Source organism: Aedes aegypti, chromosome 2, assembly GCF_002204515.2.
Source record: "Aedes aegypti strain LVP_AGWG chromosome 2, AaegL5.0 Primary Assembly, whole genome shotgun sequence".
In the NCBI taxonomy this organism is placed as follows: domain Eukaryota; kingdom Metazoa; phylum Arthropoda; class Insecta; order Diptera; family Culicidae; genus Aedes; species Aedes aegypti.
This window is the reverse complement of record NC_035108.1, coordinates 50,103,658-50,130,584: the sequence shown is the minus strand read 5'-3', so window position 1 is coordinate 50,130,584 and position 26,927 is coordinate 50,103,658. Positions and strand designations below refer to the sequence as shown.

The window sequence follows — 26,927 nt, the reverse complement described above, 5'->3', positions numbered from 1 at the left end:
CGATTAGAACCGTGCAGTTCGAGAAGAAGCTCAATGGCGGATACGGAGCCGGAGAGCACAGGTTCAAGACTCAGCTTGACCTATCGTGCAGCGTGAGGCTGTGGTAATCAAAGATTACGCAAAAGCAAGAAAAAAGAGGTCCTGAAGACCAGAGGCATATTAAAATAAAGTCTCCAGGTATTTCGCCTTCGCAGATTTACCTGAACGAACTATGGCTGGCACTACTGGTCGTTCACTGCCGTTTCACAAATGGTTCAACTCACTCACGACTTACTATCACTGACGCCGGATTGCTAATGAGCAATGGTTGACTCCCCAAGTCTTACAAAGCCCTCCTTTTCCTTCCAGTTTTCCAATCGTTCCTTATCCCTCCATTATCCTTCCTTGTAGGTCGCTCACCACCCATCCAGTTCTATTTTCGCCCATTTTACCACAGTTGATTTCTTCGCCCTTTTCTACCATCGAGCCCCACTATGTTCCACAAAACATGTAATTACCATCTGCTTATCCTACTATCACAATCATTTTATCCTACTAATTTTACTAACCCAACACTAACAAAATCTATAAAAACACTACAGTTTCTCAACAACATGCACAAATTAAAAACAATCATGAGATTTTGTAACCAAACGGTTACAGTTCAAATTTCTGGGTTTGAAAAGCTTTTCAAGGAAATGGGATATTCGTGGAAAAAACATTCGGAGAAAGTTGCACAACCACTTTTGGTAACAATTAATGATTTCTGTGATACACTTTCAAAAATATAAAAGTTTCTACTTTTTCTCATAGAAATTTATTTTTGTTTAAAAAGGTCTTTCATAAAATAGAATTTTATATTAGAAGGGTCAAATTGAAAAAATAATGACGACTTAACATATGTTAGAATGACAAGCATAAGTAGGTTTAAGTAAAATGAAGTCGGTTTTTATAACTTTTTGGAATAAAGATGATCCAGAATTTTAATAAAAAAAAACTTACAATAACTTAGAACATAAAAAACTTATTCTACTAAGTACAAATCTGCCCGAACAAAGTCTAATTGTAGCGTCTACCACACATGTTAAAACGTGGAGTGAGTTGTGAACATAGTTTGTCGTGTGTTGTGTTTTTTTTATTTCATATAATGTTTCGATTAAAAAGGGTTAAGGAATCAATAAAATATATTTTATTCTCAAAACAGTGTTCTTTTAAAAACATATCTTGTGTTTAAAATGGTGTATCTTCAGTGATCGATTTCTCTTCATCAATTTCCTCTAGCTTATAACTTGTCCCGGGAAATGTTTTAGACCGCTTTAATTATTTCATTTGGAAATGCTCGTCATCCTTCTCTACCTATCATTATAAATTCTAAAAATAACTCGACAAAAATTGGCGTATCAATGTAGAGATCACATCCATGTAGAGAATCGCAAAATATTCTTTATTTTTTTATTCTAAAACCGTTTTTTAGACGTATGAGCATTTTTTTTTAGGAAGGGAAGTTCCTATATTTTTGTACTTGTTTAATCGAGAGCATCTAACAAACCGAGTGTTTGAGTCAGTCCTGGTGTTGACCATGAAAATGATTGACCATGTGCAGTTGCTACTCCGCTACTACAAGAATCCTGCGACCCAATGCAAGTCAATTTGGGATGGGGAGAAAGTGTCGACGTGTTTAGGGAAGCCGTTGAGTCCTCTGTTTGAGTCGAGGTGTTTGAAAACAGGAATAGGGGTTTGAGCCAGTCCATGTTTTGAGGAATAAAAGTCCCAATTTCTCATATAAAATCATAGAAAGACGAAAACTTTAATGCAAAAGTAATACAAGTTTTTGTAATAGATAAACGAGAAGAATGCAATGTTTGCTAAAAAAATAATTTAGTATCGTACTACCCCGATCATTTGTCACATCCCTAAATATTCAATTTTTTCACTTACTCCAGCCACAACAGAGAGCTGCTAAATTGAAGAACTGACAAAAACCACATGTAGGGTTTGTCGCTGCAAAATTTGATTCAAAAAATATTAAATGCGATTCAAAAATAAATATTCAGGTATACTGCTGATTTCTCCGAAAATTAACTGAATTTTTCAGTATTTACTGCAAAAATTTCTCCTGGAAAAACCAAAGTGTTTCGCCGGGATTTTCATGGTAAATAAGTAGTCCGAAAACATTTGGAGGGTCCTGCCTAGATTCCACGATACAATTGTATCCAGATTTATCCAGGTAGTTTCACAGCTTGAGTAGCTCTTCTAATATCTGCAGGAGTTATTACTGACGTTCTAGCAAAAAATCTTGGTTTGCCTCCAGAAGACTCCTGAAATTCATCCAAACACTCCTGTCGTGATTACTGTAAGGTTTCACTTAAATGTTTTCTTTGGGAAAAACTAGGACTCCACAAGGAATTTTTGGATTTTTTCCAGAGATTCTTTCAAGGATTCCTCTAGAGATCTGTCCCGAAGTTGGTCCAAGGATTTGGACTTGTAATAAGTTCTATGTAACTTTTCAAACATTCTTTCAGGAGTTCGTCCACCGAATTTTCCAGTAGGTTTTCCAGAAATTTCATTAATAACTGTTCCTAGAAATCCTTCAAAGTTTTTCTGCAGGAGTTATGAGAAACGTATTTCAGGAATATGTCTGGTTTCCTTTCATAATTTCACACTAAATTTTGTGCAAGATTCATCCAAGCATTCTCGCTGTAATTCATCCAGTAGTAACACCTGCAGATCTCAATTAACAACTAGTCCACTTTTTAGCGTTTTTTTTTTGTATTATAGAGCTATTATACGATTTGTGTAGGGCATTTCAATTGTATGATAGCACTTTATTAGCAAGCAGGATGATTCAAAGTGTTATTTGAATACTTTGATTGATTCTTGACATCCTTCGAGTAATTCTTCTAGAATTTTATATAATTATTTTCGATTCGACAATATTCCAAAAAAATTTTCTACGATTCATCCACTAATATCTTCTTAATTCTGATGATTTGCAAAAATTCTCTGGAGGAAAAGCTTTTGGAGAGTCTTACAGAATTTATCCATGGAAGGAAGGTAAGGATCAGCTCTCAGCTGTGAGATATCTGAAAATTACGATATGAGATTTTTTGAAGTTTTCAAGATTTTATTTGGCCAGCGTGGTACCAGCAACATAATTGCTCGTTACTCAAAGACGGCTGTTCCAAATTTCCTAATTTTTTCACAACATACTCTCATTAAAGTATTGTTTGGAATAGTGAATATCCGAATATGATAAAAATTCTATAGCCTGAGATACATACGTAGGTTATGGTTCAAAAATGAAGCTGCCGGTAGAGGGGTAAAGCTAAGGTTATTTTATGAGTTTGGCTCTTTTCGTAGTTAGGTTTTCGAGTTTTCCGAATTTCGAATTTAAATATCACCATGCTTGTTCGAGAAAGATGCTGATCTTAAAACTACAAAAACAAAAGAGTGCAAATAAATTCGTCGTTTTTCATATGGTCCTTCGAAACACGAGACGCTAGTATTCTACAATTCGTCATTACACTGTCCGGATCTTTTCCGATTACTACAATGTTTGGAATCAAGAGGACCGGGACCCGCAGAAGCAGGTTGCCTTCCAAGCGTAGTTCTCTGAGGTTTGGCAAGTACGCGAATGTAATCTCTGTCGTTTCTCTGAACCCACAGTAGCTGCATTTCAAAATTTGTAGAGTATTGCTCATCAGAAACGGGCGATTCAAACGTGCAGCAAGGTTCCTGTTGTAACTGAAATCGATTTCCTTCATTCTTTCCAGACCTTTCAACATGTTAATCGGGACCGTTGCTAAATTGTTGTTGCTGAGATCAATTTTGCGCAAGTTATGGTTCTCCCGGAAGGCGTCTTTGTCGATTTGTTTGATCAGATTGCTTCCCATGTTTATCTCCTCCATCTTGTACAGGCAGCTGAGTGATTCATTGTATATCTCTTGTATCCCGCAGCTTTCGAGTTCCAGTTCAATAAGGCTCCACGATATCAAAAAAGGAGATCCATCCGATGGGAAAGTGATTCGTGGATTGTCTGTTAGCTTTATCCTTTCCACTTCCGGCAGATCGTGGTTAATGTAGCGAGGAAACGTGATGAGGTTGTTTCCCTGCAGTGAAAGATATATGACTTCCGTCAATGTGGCCGAAGAAACGTCGAATTCGGTGAGGTTTTTGTAGTTTAAAATGAGATCTCTGAGGATAAAAATAATCTGTTTTTAGTATGTACATGAAGGCAGTTTGAATGTGGGTTATCTTACGCCCGATTTTCAAGTTCAATAGGAATCCCGGAACAAGTGGACAAAATCGATAGTGTAAGAAGGCAAGCAACACGCATCATGATAAATCATGTATGTGGAACTGAAAACATAAAAACAATAATAATGATTAGTATGTAGCAAACTAAGCTAGACAAAATAATGCAACGTGGATATTGGTGCTGCAGCATGGAATACATCAAAATATAGAACGGTACTAACATGGTGGTAATTAAAGGCTTACCATAGGCTCTATATTTTCCAATATAAATTGCCGCTCAGCAGAGATAGAGTAGCTTAAACAAATATACAGCGGAAATTCTCTCAGGAAACGCGCAAACTCTATAAGAACCTCAACGCTCTCCGTATAGGCTTCATTCCGCAAGCCAACATGTACAGCATTATTACTGTTCAGTAAATCGAATGGGTAGCATCCATTTATTACGTAGCGCTAAAATTAACAATTTTCGACCCCTCTCCCCGTCCGTAACGCTTTTGGTATGAAAAATTTCATATTTTCATATTCATTTCATAATGGATCATTCGCAGAACTCCTCGAGCGGTTTCTTGTAGAGTTAGGGATTTTCACGTAACGAATTAGTTTTTAAAAACTAAACTACACAAGATTTATTCACACACAGGTTACTTATGGAACTACCTACTATTACAGCTTGACCAAGAAAGAGAGTGAGCCACGCTGCTGGCTCACTTTTATTTGCTAATTATGCTTACCTAGCGCATTCTTAGCGCCCTAACACCTGATTGGCTTGCCGCGTGGCGTGATTCTACTCGATGCGTGCCAACTGCTCCTATTCGTTAATTCACCTAGCAGGATTTTCCTAACGGCTCCCCGTCTGCTGGAAAGTCGTCCTCGGCTTTCTAAATTACGGTTGTGGAATCAACCTTGGATACCTCGTCGAAGTAACATCTGTGCTGGCCTCGGATGATTTACCTTCTTCCGGTTGTTGTTTAGCATGTGCAGATTGTTGAGATGCTGATGTCTGAATTCCCCTCCAGATAGCGGTCCTCAGGACTCCGATGATGATGGCAATAATAATGATGATCATCAGGGTTGAGAAAGATCCGAAAGACAGCCACCCGAATAAATTAACTTTCCAATGAATGTTGTTGGATGTCAGATTGAGGTGTGCTATGTTGTCCCGGTGCTCCAAGTGCTGCTCCTGTAAAAGCTCCAATGGGAGTCGATTTATCAATTTAACTGGAGTTACCTTCAAGCCTGTAGTTGGAATGAACGATTGAGGTTGCGCTTCGTAAACGCTGTTATCGTATTCCTCGTTGTCGAGTTTCAGTGTACACTGTTGAAATTGTATGAGAAACGATCCTTGAAGTTTACGTTCCTGAGCCGAACAGTTTGATGACATGATGAGGTCTGCGGCATTAACCACAATGTTTGCGTCGTTCACTCTTTTGATGAAATTTTTTCCGTACGTCCGTTCTACATTGCAGTAGGCTGGTTTTCCGGTAATCAGTTGTTCAATGCACTCTGTTAATGGTTCTACTTGGGAGCTGGAACATATAAACAAGTTCTTGCTTTTAGAACATGGAGTTTTTGAAAGATACGGTTTGGGTCCGTCGAGGTAGAAATTTGCGCTTAGTTGAATCTTACGATTGTTCTGTACAACTGGTTCGATAAAGTTCAGTTTGTAAACAACGTTCTTGATCCTAGGGATTTTGAGGGTATAAATGATCATCTCTTTGCTGTAGATTACGTACACACTGGCGATATCCAGTACATTGTCTAGCATGTCTTGCTCGAGGCCTTCGTGAGAAAGAAACTGCTTGGCGGTGAGTAGTTCGCGAGAGCTGATGATGCGGCTGCTGGGGATGTTTTTCCTGGCTAGGGTGATTGCTTCTTCTATGATTTCTAGCTGATAGATAAGTTCATCTAAGTTGAAAATTATATTTACCGAGTCAAATCCATCTAAAGCTCCTGCTGTCAAGTTATCCTGATATTTGATTAAGGAATTGAGTTTTTCTGTAATATTTTTAAGTCTATGTTCGATTGCTATATTGATTCTAATTTGTCTATCGTTTTGATCAATCAAGGAATTTGTTGTTGCGTTTATAATTTTTAAATCTTCCGCGTCAGGGCTTCCCGAAATATACTTCCAAGCCTTTCCTAGAGTTTCCCAACGTTTATTCCTGTTCGCGGGCTTTACTTTCGATATAATTGCATGCAGTCTATGAAGTTTAATTTTTAGGATGTTACTAAGCGGTTTGTCGTTTTTGATAGCGTCTTGCGCCACATCGTCAATTTCTGCAATGTAGTCTCCTAATTGTTTTAAGTTTATGGGATGAACTATTCGTAGATAACTGTTACTTAGTCTGGCTTCTCCTAGAGGTATGATGGCGATAGGGTTACGGTTTAAGTCGTGTACTCTTATGTCGGTCCAGGTCGTTTAAATCAAGATACATAATCTGAAATCAAATAGAGGGAGAGTGAGCTCTCATCATTAGAATGGTTTTTTAATGTGTTTTTTATGTATTTTGATATTCGTTGTGTCCGTCAGCGTCTTTTTGTCCTGTTCTTTAATTTCTATTATCCTGTATCTATCATGGTATGGAGACGGCTTGGCTTTTGTTTTAACTAAGATTTCTTGAGACCTAATGTTTTCGTACGCTTTGGATCCTGTAGCTTGTTTTGTGTTATGTCTCCGAACTTCCTGAGAAATATTATCCCTAGCCGTCATAATTGCTTGTTGTTTCATTAAATTTATGTCGTCGAGATTTAGTGAGGTCGAGTTACCGAAAATGATCTGTCGGGGAGTTAGTTGCGTAGTGGAGTGTTTGCTGTCATTGTAAATGGCTGTGATCAGAGATAGTCCCTGGTAGAGTGTTAGTTCGTCCACCTTCTTCCTGTTTGCCATATACATTTCTAGTAGTGTGTTGTGGAACCTTTCGATGATGCCATTACTGTTGCTGCTGCTAGCGTAATGAATGGCAACACCGTGTGTTTCCAGGAATGTTCTAAAATTTTGGCTTCTAAATGAAGTTGCTTGATCACATGTGATCACTTTTGGTATTCCGAATGTTTTAAAATATTCAGTTAGGGTTTCAATAAGCTCTTCCGATGTTTCGTTGCAAATTTTATAAATCTGAGCAAACTTTGAGAAAGAGTCGACGAGCGTCAGAAATTTTTCACCCTCTTTAACATAAACATCAATGAAGATATTTTCGAGTGGTTTTTCGTACATACGTCTTGCGATCTCAATCTTAAAAGGTTTTCGCTCGTATTTCGAAAACTTGCAATCTTCACAGTTTTTTACAAAGTTCTTAATTTTGGGGATCATTCCGGGGAAGAACACTGACTTCTTTACTTCTTCGTACGTAATTTTCCAACTTCTGTGGTTGAAGTTATGACATTTATTAATGAAGTCGGTCTGTTCTTTCTCGGAAATTATGTCCGGAAGTTTTAAATTTGAGAAATGGATCTTCATGCCGGGGTTAAAGTTATTTGAGATTATCCGTTTACAGGATAGGACGATGTTGACGGGAGCGAATATTCCGTTATTGCTTCCTGGGACTAGGCAGGTTTTCAGAATCCTCAAGAGATCCTCCTCGGTATATTCTTTTTGATGGAATATATGCCTCGTATATCCTGGAAATATTGAAATGTTAATATGGGGACTTTTCTTGTTGTCATCACTGACCCTAAGGATTATCTGTAATTTAAATTGGTTGATTATTTCGGGGTCATACGCAGGATCGTTCTCGAAAAATTCATTTTCGAGAACGGTTTGATTATTAAGTTCACTGCGAGGGATTCTAGACAGTCCGTCAGCAACGACATTCTGTTTACCTCTTTTGTAAATTAGTTTGAAGTCAAATTGTTCAAGGTAGAGTCTTTGTCTGGTGACTCTTCCAGTTGAATCGGTTAATTTTAGCTCTTTGGTAAGAGGCTCATGGTCGGTATAAATGGAAAACTCTCTTCCATAGAGATATGGTCTAAAAGTTTTCGCTGCAAAGTAGATACCCAGCAACTCTTTTGCTGTGGCGGAATATTTCTCTTCGGCTTTGCTCAGTGTACGGGATAAGTATGCAATAGGTCGCTCCTTTCCATCCTGTAACTGGGCAAGGACTGCCCCTATGGCAACATTTGATGCATCCGTCGTTAATATGAACGGTTCATCGAAGTTAGGGTAAGCTAATAGGGTATCGGTCGTCATGATCTTCTTAAGTTCTTCGAAAGCTTTCTCATAATCATGGTCGACATCTATGGTTTTTGTTTTACCTCGTAATTTGATAGTCATTGGTTTCGCGATGTGAGCGAATTTGGGAATGAAGCGTCTATAGTATCCTATAGTTCCCAGAAATGATTTCAGTTCCTTTTGACTCCTCGGTAGTGGCCAGTTTCTAATGGCCTCGATCTTCTTGGGATTAGGTTTGACCCCCTCCGTAGTCACCACGTGACCGAGGAACTCAACCTCTTTCCGAAGAAACTCGGATTTATCACTCTGTATCTTTAAGTTGGATTCCCTTAAAGTCTGCAACACCTTCCTTATATCTTGAAGGTGCTCTTCTAATGAGCACGAAAATATTATAATATCGTCCATATAGACGAAACATCTAATATTTAAGTGCTTTCGAAGCACGGAGTCCATCAACCTTTGAAACGTAGCTGGGGCATTTTTCAGCCCGAAAGGCATTCGAACGAACTCGAATTTACCTCCATCTACATTGAAGGCTGTTTTTGGAATATCAGCGGGATCGATCTCGATTTGATGGAAACCGCTAGCGAGATCCAGTACCGTGAAGTATTGCGCTTTGCCAAGTCGATCCAATATTTCGCTGATTTCTGGAATGGGATATCGATCGGCAGGAGTTTTTTCGTTCAACTTCCTGTAATCGATTACAATTCTATATTTCTGCTGCCCAGAATTGTCTATTTTCTTGGGCACTACCCAAATGGGCGATGTCCAGGGCGAGCAAGATTCTCTAACTATTCCTGTTTCCAGTAGTTTTTGAATCTGTTCCGCTACCACCTGTCGTAGGTGATAAGGATACTTGTACGTCTTCTGATGGACAGGGGTGTCATCAGAGGTCGTGATTTTATGTTTTACTTGATGGGTAAAGGTTAGTTTTTTACCCTCTTGAAAAAATACGTCCCTAAAAGGACTCAGGGTCTGAATCAGACGAGCCTTCTCTTCGTCATTCAGATGATCACTCGGAAAGTTGAGTTTGGACGGTTTCTCGCTTCTCACTACGAAATCGTCATTACAAAACGGGTCTATTTTCTGTGCAGTTGATTTGGATTTGTTTGAAAGATGAACCATGGCTTTGTTGCCTTCAGCAGAATACAAACCAGGTTTCAACGTAACCTGAGGAGATAGATTTATTTCCTCCCTAATCAAAAATGTGCCATTGCTTGTGGTGCAAATGGGGACGACAGAGTTCTCTTGAATATGAAAGTTGACTGAAGAGGGATAGTATTTTGAAAACTCGTATGACTTATTGCCAATTGTCAAATGGTGGCGTTTGGTGTCAACCACAGCTTTCATTTTTGATAAGTTTTCGTATCCAATAAGTCCATCAAAGAACTTGTGGAACTTAAAAACATAGTATGGCAGTTTCTCGGAGAAACTGTCAGAGAAAAGATTGGCGTGAACCACTTTGTCGATAAAGAATTTTCCGTTTTTATTGGTTACAACGGACGGATTTAACACTGTTTTTGCCTTCTTCACATATTGGGGGTTAATATAAGATTTGTTGGCGCCAGTATCAACTAGGAAATTTAAAATTCCTTTTGTTGTCGGGAAACGCACATAGGGAATGAAATTCACGTTTTCATTTTCTGTCTCCTGGCAGTCTGAAAATTTAGTTCCTCATCGGAATATTCAAGTTCATCGTTTTCGGTAGGAACCTCAATAGGGGGCTCCGGTTCATTTAGCTCTTCCACCTCGTTATTATGCGCTTCAGCGCGTGGCTTCGGCTGGAAGGCTGGTTTCTTATACGTGGATTGTTTATGTTGCGAGGTATTGGATTGCGGTTGCTGCTGGCTACTCGCGTTTGCAGTATGTGCATTCTGTCTGAATGGTTTATATTTCCCCGAGTTGGTTTGATTAGAGTACTGGGGTTTATTTCGTGTTTCCGCATTTTGATTCAGCAGTACCGCTTGGTATGCTTCTTCTAAATTTCGCGGCTTTGAGTTCCTAATAATAGAACTCAGTGGTTCCTGGATGTTATCCAGGTATTTTGCCACTGTGATAATTTCAATTATTTCGTGGCCTGTAAGAGGTTTTGATTGAAGGTTAGCTTTCAATCTGGTATTGGTTTCTTTAATCTCGTTATAAAAACGAGCATGGGTCCTATCACCCTTGCGCATGCGGAAAAGGGTAGATAGATTTGTGGTGAAATCTTGTTCGTCACCGTAATGTTCGACGAGTATTCTTTTGATACCGTCAATTGTGTTAGGGTTGCCATTAGCACATAATAATGTGCGAGCTTCCCCTCTGATTTTGTTTTTAATCGCCCTTATGTAAAGGCTACTGAGGGAGTATCCCCCATTTTGGGTCTTGACTTTAAAGTCATTATATAGGTCATCGACCTCTTCCAGCCAAGCTGAAAGTTCTTTCTTATTGCCCGTAAATTCGGACAGGAATTTGAAAGGGTCAGGGAGTTTAAATAAGTCTCCACCCTGCGAATTCCTGATGGCCATTTGGGTACGCAATTCGGCCAACTCGGACCGAAGATCGTCCATTTCAAATGGGTCATCTCTGGCACGCTCTGAGAGCTGCGCCTTAAGCTCATTAACAATCGTTTTGAGCTGCTCAATCTCATCGGTCCTAGTGGTAGGAGCCATTTGAATGAAACGCGTTTGCACTGTATTCACTTAAAAGAAGAAAAAAATGTGTGAAACTTACGTGAGTCCAAATAACATCTGTGGGTTGCGATATATGGCGGATATCGTTCGTCGTCCGGTTGCCTTCTGCGTTGAGCGTGTGCCTTCTACGGGTCAGCTTCTGCGTTGAGGCTGGATCTGTTGTTGATATCACTTTTTAAACACCATAAAGCACTCGCGATCCCACTTCTGACACCAGTTAGGGATTTTCACGTAACGAATTAGTTTTTAAAAACTAAACTACACAAGATTTATTCACACACAGGTTACTTATGGAACTACCTACTATTACAGCTTGACCAAGAAAGAGAGTGAGCCACGCTGCTGGCTCACTTTTATTTGCTAATTATGCTTACCTAGCGCATTCTTAGCGCCCTAACACCTGATTGGCTTGCCGCGTGGCGTGATTCTACTCGATGCGTGCCAACTGCTCCTATTCGTTAATTCACCTAGCAGGATTTTCCTAACGTAGATTGGGCGCATGAGGCCATCCAACCAGCCGGTGGGCAGTTCTTCGTCCACCCATACCTTCAGTACTACTCGGTCGACTGATAAAGGTTCTCACTTCCGTGCATGAGAAGCTCAACTGGGATCTCGTCCTTCCCAGCAGCCTTACAGTTCTTCAGCTCGCTGATAGCCTTTTTAACCTCTCCTATGCTCGGTGGGTCCACAGCTTGATCGTCATCATCAATATTCATCCTGTTCCTCACAACATTCCTATTTTCACCATTCAAAAATTGCTGAAAGTGCTTCTTCCACCTGGCAGCCACCTCCGTTTTATCGGTCAGCAAATTCCCTTCTCGATCATTGCACATGGTGGGCACTGGTACGGTATTGTGTCGCACACCATTGACCGTTGCATAGAATCTCCGAATATCATTCCGGTTCATGCTTTCTTGAGCTTCAGCTACCACTCTTTCTTCGTGCTGCCTTTTCTTTCTGCGTTGGATTCGCTTTTCTTCGGCTCTCGCTGCCCTGTACCGCTCTCCGTTCTGTTGGGTACCGGCCACAAGCATACGGCTTCTGGTGACATTCTTCATGTCTGTCACTCTCTGGCACTCTTCATCGAACCAGTCGTTTCGTATTCGTCGTTGACCAGTGCCAATCACTTCCCGCGCCGTTGTTGTCACAACTTCGTGGATAGGGTCCCACAGGCTGTCGACGTCTCCAGTAACGTTGATTCTTCCCAACTGCTCGTCTAGTTGCTGACCCAAACGTCAAAAATCAAAATCGCACAAGATGCCAAATAAGGCGTTATCAATGTCAACACAAGTTGTATATAAATCCCCAATGCGATTCATAAACGACAATCTGTCTTGACAGCAAAACATGTCGTAAATAGTGCAACATAGAATCACTTCTTCTTCTTTCTGGCATTACGTCCCAACTGCTTCTCAGATTAGTGTTCTTATGAGCATTTCCACAGTTATTAACTGAGAGCTTTCTTTGCCGATTGACCATTTTTGCATGTGTATATCGTGTGGCAGGTACGATGATACTCTATGCCCTGGGAATCGAGAAAATTTCCTTTACGAAACGATCCTCGATCAGCGGGACTCGAACCCACGTCCCTCAGCATGGTCATGCTGAATAGCTGCGCGTTTACCGCTACGGCTATCTGGGCCGTTAAATTGTATAAACTGACAGATCATATATCAATCTAGAAAGCATCATATGAAATCGCAATAACTTAACACAAATTGCCACCCAAACTTGGTGTCTGCTGACGATGGGCCTCAAAAAACATCAAAACAAATGATGCTGTACATGAAACATGCATTGATATTGACAAAAAATCTTTGCGTAATGCAGCCCACAGACGCTCAGACGGTTTGACCAACATTGACTCCACCCCCAGGTTGATTCTCATGTTGGTGCTATGTTTGACCGTGTGTGATGCTGCTTGACGAAACAATTTGACAGTTTGTGAAACCGATTTGACGGTTGACGAATCGGTCGGCCAAAATCAAACGAGTTTGATTATGCTTAAACCGACGAAAAGATCGTACCGTTTGTAGGGATGTTGTACGAACATCTACGTCAGCATGTCAAGTTGAAGCTTCGACGTCTCATGAATTGCCGATACAGATGGGTGGCAAGTCAAAATTCATGAATTTACACAGCGTCGACGACATGATGATTTAGCAAATATGCGCTCTAGAGTTGTTTCTATATATTCCACTGGCGTTTTCCCATAATCTATTACTTTAGCAAATACACCAGCAGTTCTACCGCTGATTCCATCAACAATTTCTCCAGGGATTGTACAAGGAATCCATCAGAAATTTCACAAAGAATTCATCCAGGTAATGAACTTCCTTTTGAAGTCCTCTCAGGGATTCCATCGAAGATTCAATCAGAAGTTCCATCAGGATTTCCATCAGGAGTTTCTCTAGGTATTCCATTGTAAATTTCTCTAGGGATTCCTTCGGAAGATTTTCTAAGGATTCCATTGGAAGTTTCTCTAGGGATTCCATGGGACCATCGGCAGTTTCTCTAGGGATTCTATCATGAATTCTTCTAGGGATTCCATAAGGAGTTCTCACGGGAATTCTATCTGGATTTCCTTCAGGGATTTCAATTGGAATTCCTCTAGGAATTCCATCAGGAGTTTCTCTAGCAGTTCTATGAGAAGTGTCTCCAAGGATTCCACCCGGAGTTCCTTCAGAGATTCAGTAATTCATCCAGGGATTCCATCAGAAGTTCCTATGGGGAATCTATCAGGAGTATCTCTAGGGCTTTCATCAGAGTCCTTCTGGAGATTTCATCAGGAGTTCCTCCAGGGATTCCATCAAAAATTCCTTCTGAGATTTCAGCTGGAATTCCTCAAGAAATTCTATCAGGAGTTCTTCCAGAGATTATATCAGGAGTTCCTCGAGGAATTCCATCAGGATTATTTCTAGGGACCCATTAAAAAACTCCACTTAGGATTTTATCAGGAGGTCCATCAGGAATCATATCGGGAATTCCTCAAGAAATTACATCAGAAGTTTCTATAGGGATTCCATCAGGAGTTCTTATAGGGATTCTATCAAGAATATCTTTAAGACTTCCATCAAAGTTCTTCTGGGGATTTCATCAGGAGTTCCTCCAGGGATTCCATCAAGAGTTCCACCAGAGATTCCACCTAGAATTTTTCCAGAGATTCTCTCAGCTGTTCCACAAGAGATTCTATCAAGAGTTCATCGAGACATTGCATCAGGATTTCTTCTAGGGATATCATCAGAAGGTCCTCTAGGGATTCTATCAGGAGTTCCATCTGGAATCTTATCGGAAATTCCTCCAAGGTTTTAATCAAGAGTTCCTAGAGATCTTACATCAGAAGTTCCTCCAATGATTCCATCAGAAGTTCCTTCGAGTATATCTCTAGGAATTCCTCTAAGGATTCCATCAGTAATACCTATAAGAATTGTATCAGGAGTACCACTGAGAGTTCTTCTGAGAATTTCAGCAGGAGTTCCTCTACAGATTCCATCAAAAGTTCCTCCAAAGATTCCATCAGGAGTTCCTCAAAAGATTACATCGAGGAATTCTTTCAGGATTTGTTCTAGGCATATCATAAGGAATCATAAGGGTTCTATCAGGAGTTCCTCGAGAAATTTTAACAGGAATTCCTCCTTTGATTTCATCAGGAGTTCCTATAGGATTTCAATCAGTAGGTCTTCAAGAGATTTCATTAGGAGTTCCTCCATTTAATCCATCTGGAGTTCCTTCAATAATAACTTTAGGAATTTGTCCAAAGATTCACGCAGGAGTTCATCCAGGAATTCCATCAAAAGTTCCTTCAGAGATTCCATCAAGAGTTCCACCAGAGATTCCTATCAGGTGTTCCTCGAGAAATTTCGTCAGGATTTCTTCTAGGGATATCATAACGAGTTCCTCTAGGAATTATATCAGGAGTTTCATTAGGAACCTTAAAAGGGATTTTATCAGGAGTTATATGAATTCCTTCAGGAGTTCTTCTAGAAACTACATCAAAAATTTCTTCAGATATTCCACCTGGGACTTCTCCAGGGATTACATCACAAGTTCTTCTAGGGACTACATCAATAGTTTATTGTAGGGATATCTTCAGGAGGATTTCATTATAAGTTCTTTCAGATATTCCACCTAGAATTCCTCCAGGGATTCTATCAAAAGTTTCTGTAGGAATTTCATCAGAAGTTCCTTCAGAGTTTGCACTCTATATGGATTTCCTCAGAAGTTCCTTCAGAGATTCCGTTCGAAGTTTCTCCAGGGATTAAATCAGAAGTTCTTCTAGGGATTACTGCAGGAGTTTCTCTAGGGGATCCATTGGGAGTCTTTCTAGGAATTTAATTAGGAGATCTTCCAATGATTTCATCAGGAAGGAACCTTCAAGAATATCAAATGTTTCTGTAGGAAATCCTGTAGGAGTTCTTTCTGAGATTCTACCTGGTATTCCTACAGAAATTCTATCAAGACTTTCTCTAGGGATTCCATCAGAAATTCCATAAGGGATTACATCAAATGTTTTCCAAGGATTACAACAGAAGTTTATCTTGGGATTTCATCAGGAGTCTTTCAATAGATTTTTTAGGAGTTTTGACGGGGATTTCATCAGAAGATTTTCCATGGATTCCTTTTGAAATACTTCTAAGATTTCATTGAAGAAAACTTCCGGGAACTCTAATGTGAACACCTTTTGGGATTCCATCAGAAGTTCTGTCAGGGATTCCATCAGGAATTCTTCTAAGGGTTTCTTTAGGAATTTCAAGAGATGCCTCCCGAAATTCTTCAAGCATTCAACGTGTCCAAGGATGCTCTTGGGTTATCCTCATGGGATTTTATCAGAAATTTCTTATATGGATTTTACTACCGGAATAACTCAAGAGATTCCTTCCGGAATTTCTCAAGGAATCGCTCGGGGAATATCTCCAGGGATTCAAGGGGGTTTTCAGGAATTCCTCCAGCAATTTTACCAAAAATGTCTTATGAGCATTTCACAAGTTATTTGAGAATCCATCAGTACATCCTTCAGTGAATCTATGAGGAGTTCCTCTGGGATTCAAAAAATCCTTTAAGGATTCTTCTGAAATTTCCTTCAGTGATTCCAACAGGAATAGTTTCAAAAATTCCGTTCGGATTTCCTCTAAGGATTCCATCTACCATTCCTCTAAAATTCTCTAAGTATTTCAACTAATAAGGAATTATATAAGGATTCCACCAGATGTTCCCATATGGATTGCATCTGGAATTCACCCAGGTAATTCTCCATGATTTACACCAGGCAAAGCATAAAGTATTTAAGCTGAAATTCTCAAAGGGATAATTTACCGGGGATTCAAAAAATTCTCTGGAGGTTTTTTCCAAAACATTCTGGAAAAAATCCTCCAAGGCTTCTGCTAAGATTATCTCCAAGGATCCCATAGTGAATTTCTTATGGGATTTGACCACAATTTCCCATAAAGATTCCACCAGTGATTCCTTCAGTGACATCACCAGTATGTTCTTTAATAATTTCACCAGTAATTTTTCTACAGAGGATTTTTTAAGGAATTTTACCAGAAGTTCTTTCAGGGTTAACACTGGCAATACCACCAGAGTTTCGCTAGCATTTCCACCGGACAAATCTACCAGAGTTTCGCCAAAAGTTCTATCAGCAAATACTTCAATGGTTTTATTAAGATTTCCCTTCATAAAATTCTGCAGGGTTATGAGAAAATAATCCAGGAAACTAACGTAAAAACCACAAGTTTAAAAGTTTTTTCTGGGAAACCACCAATATTTCCGAAAGAGAATCGACCATTAGGACTTCCACGAACGGTTGAACTAGAAATCATATCTTTCTCTACTATAGGTATCAGGAGAGCTTCTACAAAATTTCAAAAGATTATTGCTCCAGGGATTTCACCGATATTTACTCAGAGGATTGAACAAAGCATTTCTGTGAATGTCTTCAGGTTGAACACATGGAAGAATTTTTTTTTTTGAAAATTTCTGGAAAAATTCATGGAACAATTGATTGTGAAATCCTTGGAGGAATCTCCAAACAAATCACCGGAAAAATTCTTTGATATATCTCTGGAAGAACTTTTACAGCAGGATTATCTAAGGTAATTCCTGGTGGATTCATTGGAAAAAATCTTTCAAGAAATACAGGAAGAAATTAATGGATAAATTCCTTTAGTAATCCTTGGAGAAATTTCTGATAGATTCTTGGAGTAATGCTTTCAAAAATCCCAGGTCGAATGCCTCGTAGGGTCCCCTCAGGAATACAAGGGAGAATCTTTGAAAGAAATACTGGAAAATAATGTTTTTAAAATTCCCCAGAATAATCTCCTGAGAATAACGTGGAGTAACCTCTCAGGACCTGGGTAGGAAGTTTATTTTGAATTCTTTGCAGTATTTCTTGTGGATTTCCCGGAAGCTTCGTAGTGGAATCCCTGGAGGAATTGCTTTATGAATCCTTGGAGAAATTCTGGGTAGAATCAATGTAAAGTAAAAGTTCCAGGAGTAAATCCCTGCATGTATATTTGTAGGAATTTTTTGAATGAATGTCTTGCAAAAATTGTGTAGGAATCCCAGAAGCAATCTCTGGAAGAATGTTTGGATTAATCGCTGAAGGATTTCTTGGAGATATGCCTAGGGAAATCACTGATAAGAGCAATTTCTGATGGAATTCCTGTATTGATTTCTTGGAAGGGATTCATTGAGCAATCGCTTTAAGAACTCTAGAGGGATTCCTGGTGGAATCGAAGGAAAACAATCACTATAGACACTGGTTAGAAATTCCTGAAGTTTCGCTGGAGGAATTCCTAAATAAATCTTAGGAGGGGTTTTTGTTGGAATTTTTGGAGGAAGCATTGTGATTCGTCACTGAATAAATCCTTTGTGAAGTTTAAGGATAAATATAAAATATATTTGAAAACCCAAGTACAAATAGTGGGCTCAACGAGAATGACTCACTATAGTAGCTCACACCAGAGAGACCAATGAAGACGGCGTCATTATCTCGTCGCCAAAATGTATCCAAAAAGCCTTATCTTATGTACACTTGATCAGAACATATTTGCTCGACGACGTCGGAATCATTGGGATTGTAATGCACGTTTGATTTTGATTTCCATGCTGTCGAAAACGAACCGCAGGGGAACTGTAAGTAATTTGCCCATGTTAAGTAAAACAGCGATTTTAGATGCGAAAAACATTATTTCATGGTGTTTTCTAATTATGATCAGATAGCCAAACATGTTTTCTATCAAATAGTAGAAACAGCCACGAGGCAGGTCAAAAGACAGCAGACCTGGGAGTAAAGTTTACCTTTTCAACTATCTTCATCAGTTTTCGCGATGTCGATGGTTGATGACTGTACGCGTTTCTGGCGTAAGTTTTTATACAGGCGAAAATTTGAATGGAGAAAAATTAATAAAATATTTCTGATCACAAAAGGTTCTTTTATATGAAAGAGGTAGCTGATACAATAACTAAGTGTAATGTTTGTTACTACATTGTTGGATCTGTTTTTTTTTGTCATTTTCTCCATGTCTCCATTTGGTAAGATGAGGCGTTGTTAAAAATCACGCTAAATTTTATCGAAACAGAATTGACGCTATTTCGAGGATCAGCTGTTCCGAAACGTCTCGTAAAATGGCTTAAAATAGTAAAAAATGCTGAAGCAAAAAATGCGCATTCGTAAGGTTTCCATTAGCGCGTAGCTTCAGCGTGGCATTATGCAGCCTACAGACGCTCAGACGGTTTGACCAACATTGACTCTGCCCTCAAGTTAGTCGAAAATCAAGGCAACAAAACGTCAACAAAAATAAACAAATGAAAGTCACAAATATTCACACAGAGAGTCATAGTATAGTGAATATGTGATTGTTATGTTTTAGAATTCTGTGGCTGTGGGGGAGAATATTTCTACGATTTTTTTGGCTATGACCGTAGTAAAGAACAGCAGAAGTTTCAACATTTATGTTCCGGAAGAAATGTATATCGATGAGGAATTCCAGTTATACTTCGCACACGAAGTATTCCGGCAAAACTCTTAAATTATAAGGGGTCTCTTCCGGGAAATATACTGTGCAGTAATCGATATGGGAATTTTTTGAAACATTCTATCCAGGATCTTTTAGGGGATTCCTCTAGTTATTCTACATTGAAGATTTTCCAGAAATCCATGGATTATACTAAGGATTCCATCAAAAATTCTTCATGGGACTCTACCAGGAATTTTATCAATAATTCCTCAAGACATTTATCAACAGATTCAACAAGGCATACCTTCAAGTGGCGTTCTCCAAAGCTTCCTCTACAAATTATTGCGGATTTCCTCCACTTCCTAGGAAGATTAGTCCAAAAACATACTCAAGTAATTTCTTAAGTAATTTTTAAGAGCTTACTCCAAGGCTGCCTTAAGAATTGCTCCAGAGATTGATATAACATTTTTTTCAAAAATTCCATCAGGAATTCCTCTAGAAGTTTGTCTCAAGCATTTCATCACGTGTTACCCAGGAATCACATCACGATTTTTTCCAGATACTTCTCAAGGGATTCCACAAGAAATTCATCACCAGAAATTCCTCCAAGGATTTTACCACGACTTTTTCCAGGGCTTCCTCCTAGGATTCCTCCCTTAATTCCACAAGGAGTTGCTTCAGAAGTTCCACCAGGAATTTTTCTGGTAATATTTTTAAGGAATTTCTACTAGTAATATTATTTTAAGATTTTTCCAGGGATTGATACAAAAACATCCCGAGGGATTTCTTCAGTGATTTCCCTCAAGAATTCCACCGAAAAATCCTCTCTATATAAGAATTCCTTTAGTCAGAATTAAGAAGTTTTTGAAAGAGATCTATCAGGATTTTGTTCTACGATTCCTCCATGAATTTCTCGAGAGATGTTTAATGAGAATGCTCAAGAAATCCCTTTACAAGGAATTAATAAAAACTTCATAAAAACTTTCACCTGGAATTGCTCCCATCAAAAATCTTCCAGTGATTCTTCTAGTGGTTTCCCTAGTAATTCCTCAAAAAAATCCTGCACCGATATTCTCTTAAAATTACTTTAAAAAATCCTTTACAAATTCCTTCAGAAATATATACAGATATTCACTCCAGGAACTCTTACAATGATTCTACCCAGAATTTATCCAAGGATTCATTATGAAGTTCCTCCAGGGATTCCACCAAGAATTACTCCAGTATTTCACCAGGAAGCCTACAGAGATGCCACGAGAAATATTGCAAAAGAATCTATCAAACCTTTCTACACAAGATATCAGCAGGAATTCCCTTTAGAGATTCCGCTTGCAATTTCTTGAAAGTTTCCCCAAAAGAACTACTGATGTATTCTTAGGAAAGTTACAGGTAGAATCTCTGAAGAAACTTTTGATATGATTCCTATTCCAATTGAAATTTCTGAAGAAATTAATTATGATTCCTGAAAGAGTTCCTGATGGAATCCGTGAAAAAAAAAAACTCCTGATAGAATCTTTGAAGGCATTCCTGAAGATATTTTGAAAGGCACTCTAGATGAAATCATTGGAGGAACTCCTGTTGAAATCACTTGAAGAACTCCTGATGGAATCCCTAAAAGAGCTCCTTATGATATCCCTAGAATAAATCCTTATGGAATTCCTCTTGGAACTCCTGATAGAATGTCTGGAGAAATGTCAGGAGGAATCTCTGAAGGAACTCCTCTGATGGAATCCCTGGAGGAACTCCTGATGAAATCATCAGAAGAACTCTAAGGTGCAGATGAATCGAAGCCAAACCTCAAATTTTCAAGAGCACGAATCTGGAGAACCGAACACCCGTTTGAGCTGAAAACTTAATCGATTGGTCACCACCAGCAAGTGACCAATCGATTAAGTTTTCAGCTTGAACGGATGTTTAGTTCTCCAGATCCGTGCTCTTAAAAATTTGAGGTTTGGCTTCGATTCATCTTCACCCTAAAGAAGCCCTAAAGGTACTCCTGATAGAATCCCTAGAGGAACTCCTGATGGAATCCTTGGAGGAATTCCTAAAGATATTCTTGAAGGAACTTCTGATGGAATCGTTTCAGGAACTCCTGATGAAATCCTTAGATGAACTCCTGATTGAATTCCTTCAAGGAATTTCTGATGAAATCCCTGAAGGAATTCCAGATAGAATCCCTAGACGAACATCTGATGAAATTTCAAGAGGATTACCTGGAGGAATTCCTGGTACAATCCCTGGAAGAATTTCTTGTTGAACTTTTGATGGAATCACAGCTAAAACTGCTGATGGATTCCCTGAATATAATTCTGAGGATACTTGAGGAATATTGAAAGAATCCTTGGTGAATTTGCTAAAGAAAACGGTTGAAGAAACACTAGTGAAATTTATAGAAACAACTCAAGAGCGTACATTTAATAGATCACTTTGGCATCAACACTGCCTAAAATCATGTATTTTGAACTGCCATCCATCTGCATCGGCAGTTCATGGGACGTCGAAGCTTCAATTTGACATGCTGACGTCGATATTCGTGGAACACCCCTGTTCGTCAAACATTTGGCTCCGCCCACCGGTGGTTTGAGCAAAATCAACCGCGTTTGATTTTAGCCGACCGATTCGTCAACCGTCAAATCGGTTTCACAAACTGTTAAATTGGTTCGTCGGTCAAACATGGCATCAACATAGGCATCGCTTTTAATAAACAGATTTAACACATGTTTTGCAATCTATGACAGTGCACAAGTTGGCTCACGGTATGAGTTTCAGAAATACGATCAATAATCGAACTGAAAAAAGACCATAAAAATCGCATAAAATTGCAACGAAAACAGCAAAAACGTTCTCATTTGTTTTTACAACTTTCTTTGGAAAAAAAAAAAAACACATACAGCTTTGATATTTGCACCATATTCATTTGGGTCTCAAGTACGAATAATTACGATTTTACAAATAATTGAAACGAAACGAAGTGTTAGGTTAGGTACTTACAATTCAGCTCGCTCTTATTGTTTTCAGATCCAAACCGACAATGTCCGGCTAATACTTTCAATGACCTACTGCCAAACGAAAACCCAGTAAATTGAGAATCCGAATTCCCACTAGCTTGAATAACTATCCACATTACACAATATTCTCAAGAACTTGGTTGACTTGAACAGAAAATGGCTGGCGACTCGGCTTCAAAACATGGACTGCAATGTGAGATATCATGAAAATCAAACGCCTTTCGGCGTGATAACGGTTAGGGGTTGTTCATTAATTACTAAGGCGGTTTTTAGGAGCCTACCTCCACGCAACAGTATCATTTTTTGCATGCAATTTAAAAATGATTCATATGACGCGAAAGAAAACTACTATACCCATACGTAATTAATGGACGACCCCCTAAGGCTTTGTATTAGGCATTTCACGGCGAAATTATCTCTCTTTCGCTCTTCAACAAAACTTGAAAACAATTGCGCCGGTACCTATCAACTCTGACAGGTACTGGCACCGTTGGTTTCTGATTTTTCTAAGGAGCGAAAGAGAGCGATTTTTTGCTGACGTCACCATGCAAGGGGCAATAGGTAATCTCTGCTTATCGGTAGTCGACGGACAGTGAACTCAATTTAGCGTTAGTCGCACTGACAACCCTACGCTACACGGAAAAACAGTTTAATTAATTTTTGAGCTGACTTTACCCAAAATTAAGTATATCGAATATTCTGTCAACCCAAAATTACGGTAAATGCATTATTCTCCAGCTTGGGTTGAATGAACTTAATTTTGCGATGAATCAAAACCAAATTTAAGTAATTTTTTCTTATGACTTCTAAAGCAAAGTACATAATGGAGGCCTTGGAAATTTAGCCAAATTTGAGTTATTGGGCTCAACTACAGTTTTGCGTTTAAACAACTCAGGTTTGAGTAAATCCGCGTTGCCGTGATATACACGCTTAAACGAAGTAACAAATCGCACAAAATCGAGCTCTTCTTTATCAACACATCAGGTGTGTAATTTTAACCCTTCGGTTGCCGCGCGAATTTTACTTACGCAAGTACGCATTTTATTCTACTACGGAGTTCCGTGCAAATATCTCACGATCCTGACTACTCAGAAAGATGACATCTTCGGCAAAGATGTTCAGTAACTCAAGAGCTATCATTGTTTGAGCTAGTTGATTTAAAATTTTGTCGGTGCGCATGCATGGCGGGATTCCTGGTGGAACTGCCAGCGGGATTGTTGGAAAACTTTCTGAAGAATTCTGGAAGAAACTCCTTAGGAATTTCCGCTGTAATTCCCGAAGGAACTCCGAAGGAGTACCCGGATGCACTTCAAAGGAATTCCCGGAGGAATTCCGAAGGATTTCGCGGCGGAACTCCGAAGGAATTCCTGCTGAAGCTCCGAAGGATTGTAGGTGCAGCTCCGAAGACTTTATCCGTAAAACTGCTAAAAAATTCCCATTGTAGCTCCAGAGGAATTGAAGGAACTCTGAAGGAATTTCCGGAGGATTTCCTGGAGGAGTTCTGGACAAAATAATATAGAAACTCTGAAGCTATTTCTAGAGGAACTATGGAGGCGTTCGTGGAGGAAGTTCGGATGCGTTCCTGAAGAAACTACTGATGCGTTTCTGGCGGAACTTCAGAGGCGTATCTGCAGGAACTCCGGAGAAATTCCTGCAGAAACTAAATACAAAATACGAAGAGATTTCCAGTGAAGCTCCAGAGGGACTTTCGCGATGAAATCCAGAGAACTTGCTGGAAAGTTTCCAGAGAAGTTACCACAAGAACTCCGGAGGAATTTGCAGTTGAAATCCGGAGGAAGTTCCGAAGAATTGCTTAATGAAATCCAAAGGAATTTCTGGAAGAATTAAAAAAAAATTCAGGAGGAATTCAACGAGGAACTCTTAAGGAATCATCGGAGGACGTATAGAGAAATTTCCGGAGAAATTCTCAAAAAATTGCCTAAGGAATTCTGGAGGATTACCAGGAGGAAATGTATAGATTTTAAGCAGTAACTCCTGGAGAATTCCTAGTTGAACTCCGGAGGATTCCAAAAGAATTACTCGAGGAACTCTTAAAAATTCCTGGAGAAATTTCGAAAAAAATCCAGGAGTAATTAAAGAGAAAATCCGAAAAAAAATCCCGGTGGAGTTACGAAAGAACTATCGGAGGATAACTGAGAAATTTTTCAAGAACCTCCAAAGTAATTCCTGCAGGGACTCCGATGCAATTGCTGGAGGAACTGCGGTTTTTTTTATCGAAACTTGGAATCCTGAAGGAACTATGAAGAAAACCCCGAAGGAAATCCCACGAGCTGTTTTTGGAGGAAAACTCCTGAGGAATTCCTGGAGAAATTTACCGGAAGAAATCCTGAAGAAATTCCTGGAGTAAATTTACGGAGAAATTTCTGGATCAACTCTCCAGGGAAATTCTGTAAGAAATCTCCAGATAAAATCTCTGAAAAAAAACGAAGGAATTTCAGAAGAAAATCCTCGGAGAGATTTCATAATACCCCTGGAGACATTGCTATTGGAAATCCCCTGAGAAAATCCTGTAGAAACTCCCCGGAGGAATCCTTGGAAAAAATCTCCGGAACATTTCCTGAAGCCAATCGACAGAATAAAGAGAACCTCTAGAGGAGCGCTGTGAAAAATCCCTAGAGAAAATCCCCGGAGGAAATCTCTAAATCGCTGAAGGAATTCCTGGGCTAAATCCCCGGATGTATTCCTGGATGACGAAATCCTTGGAGGAATTTCAAAGAGGTATTCTTGGTAGAAATCCTGCATCATCAGACATCATAGAGGATTTTCGGTATGGTTCCGGGAAAAGGATTTCGTTGAGGAATCCTCAGATATATTCCGGTAGAAATTCGTGCTGGAATTCATGGACGAAATCCTAAAGGATTCCCCGGAGAAATAACCTGCTGATTCCGGGAGGAGTCACTGTATGAATTCCTGGAGGATTCCCCAAAGGAATTTCTGGAAAAGGAATAAATATTGTTTAAAAAAACAGCAGCGATACTGTTCCTAGAGACGGTGACTGTTTCAGCGAGAAACATCCGAACTGGTAAACAAACATGTGTCGAACCAGTTTTGGAACAGCTCAAATCTTGGTCCAAATCCGACCAAAAATTGACCAAGAAACTAGCCTGTTTAAAAAAAATAGACCATAAAACTGGTATAAAATGAAAGTGGAACATTATTTGCAACACCGGTGCAAGTTCCAATTTTCTATCATGGTCCAAAAATTTGGAACCAACCCGTGATTTGGACCACTGGTAAAGTTGCTCTTAGAAAGATGGCGTCTTCGGCAGAGCAACTTAGTACCCGACCAGTGGATTACAACAAAATGGTATCACCATTATATCAAGATTTGTTACGAATAACACATTTTGTTTTATTTTCGTTAGAAGCACTATCAGCTGATGGAGGAAATTGTAACGTACATATAATTATATCAGTTATAATAACAAAGGCTGCATCAAATTTGTTACAAGTTAAAACATAATTAAAACATTATTTGTTTTACAAAATCTGAGAGCAATTGCTTATACATGTGCGATTTTATTCATGTAAAGAAAATAAAAAAAAATGTTATACAGTAAATTCTCGATTTTATCACTGCTCGTTTTAATATCGCTTCAATATATCACTCTCGATTTTAGCACGGTTTTCTGTTCAATTTTAACACGCCACAATAATTGGATGAAGTTCACTAATTTTACATAGAAAAATAACCTCAAAAAGGGGACGGACCTGGTGTAGTGGTTAGAACACTCGCCTCTCACGCCGAGGACCTGGGATCGAATCCCATCCCCGACATAGTCACTTATGACGTAAAAAGTTATAGTGACGACTTCGTTCGGAAGGGAAGTAAAGCCGTTGGTCCCGAGATGAACTAGCCGAGGGCTAAAAATCTCGTTAATAAAGTCAAACCAACCAACCAACCTGAAAAAACCAACATTTATCTATTTGACCCATCTTTTTCCGGCAGAAAATGCATTTTCATGTATCATGCTTCGGGATATCACGCCACAATTTTTTGGATCCGTGATATAATCGAGAAATTACTGTAATTCAGTTAAACTCAAATCGATAGAACTAGTTGTAGAATCCGTCGGGGTAAACCGCGCCACGGCAATATGTATAAGATAATAAATTGTTTGGGCAGGTCTGGACTCACCTTCACCATCGGAGAACCAATCGATGAACGTACAATCTTCGTTGGGATGACGACAGGATGACACTTCTAGTAGCTACAGCACTGCCGGCGTTGGACTAAATTAGTCTGAAATATCTCGTCATTCGCAGAATCCTCAATTCGTTAGAGGCTACAGTACAAATAAATCTATATAACTCGAAATGAATCCTTCAATTTGGGCACTAAAACACTGGATTGATCATTTGAATTAAACTTTTTATTGACCAGAAAATTTAATTTCCAGTTGCGATCTTACTACGTCGGTGGCTGGTGGCAAACTAACGATCCATTTACATTTCTGTCGTGTGCTACTCGAGAGTGAGAATTCTTTCTGAGAGAAAAGTTTTGTATGAGTCGCCTTATCTATAGATAACAAAACATCGCACCGGAACATCGAAATCGCCCAATTTCTGTATCACAGTGTCCAAGTAGATCCGTACACTTACGCCTGAACGTAAGAAAAAAAAAGAAACTTTCAGGTAATTTAAACTTCTCCCCTTTTCATACTACGAGTAACCGTTCTAATTGTTTCATATCAAATGGGAAAAAAAACCCTGCCGATACAGAAAATTCTATTCCGCCTCTTCGTCTATCGAAAAATCTAACGGAAAATCATCAGAAAAAGTACCTACTTTCAGTATATGTCTCCCTCTGATTTTAATTTTCTATCTGAACAATTGAATCAAATGATTGGTGCAATGTTCAAAA

General features: G+C 39.2%; 1 protein-coding gene across 2 annotated transcripts; it reads right to left on the bottom strand.

Annotated features, from left to right (window-relative positions):
• Nucleotides 1-3,228: 3,228 nt before the first annotated feature.
• Nucleotides 3,229-26,497, bottom strand: LOC5567625 (G-protein coupled receptor GRL101). 2 transcript variants are annotated; one of them, XM_021840815.1, is made up of 3 exons: nt 26,202-26,497; nt 4,239-4,338; nt 3,229-4,173 (listed from the first exon to the last, which is right to left on the bottom strand). In XM_021840815.1, exons 2-3 carry the CDS (start codon nt 4,316-4,318, stop codon nt 3,414-3,416), a joined length of 840 nt encoding a protein of 279 aa, XP_021696507.1. In that variant the 5' UTR covers nt 4,319-4,338; nt 26,202-26,497; the 3' UTR covers nt 3,229-3,413. The 2 variants fall into 2 exon arrangements, with proteins under 2 accessions (XP_021696507.1, XP_021696509.1); XM_021840817.1 differs by lacking the exon at nt 26,202-26,497 and adding an exon at nt 22,026-22,252.
• Between the last annotated feature and the right edge of the window lie 430 nt (nt 26,498-26,927).

What these genes read in the sequence shown, in the direction of transcription:
- LOC5567625 (XM_021840815.1), bottom strand. Translation starts at nt 4,318, where the DNA reads ATGATGCGTGTTGCTTGCCTTCTTACACTATCGATTTTGTCCACTTGT. An exon ending in ATTGAACTTGAAAATCGGGC is followed by an intron (nt 4,174 to 4,238) that starts GTAAGATAACCC and finishes TTTTATCCTCAG; the next exon opens with AGATCTCATTTTAAACTACA.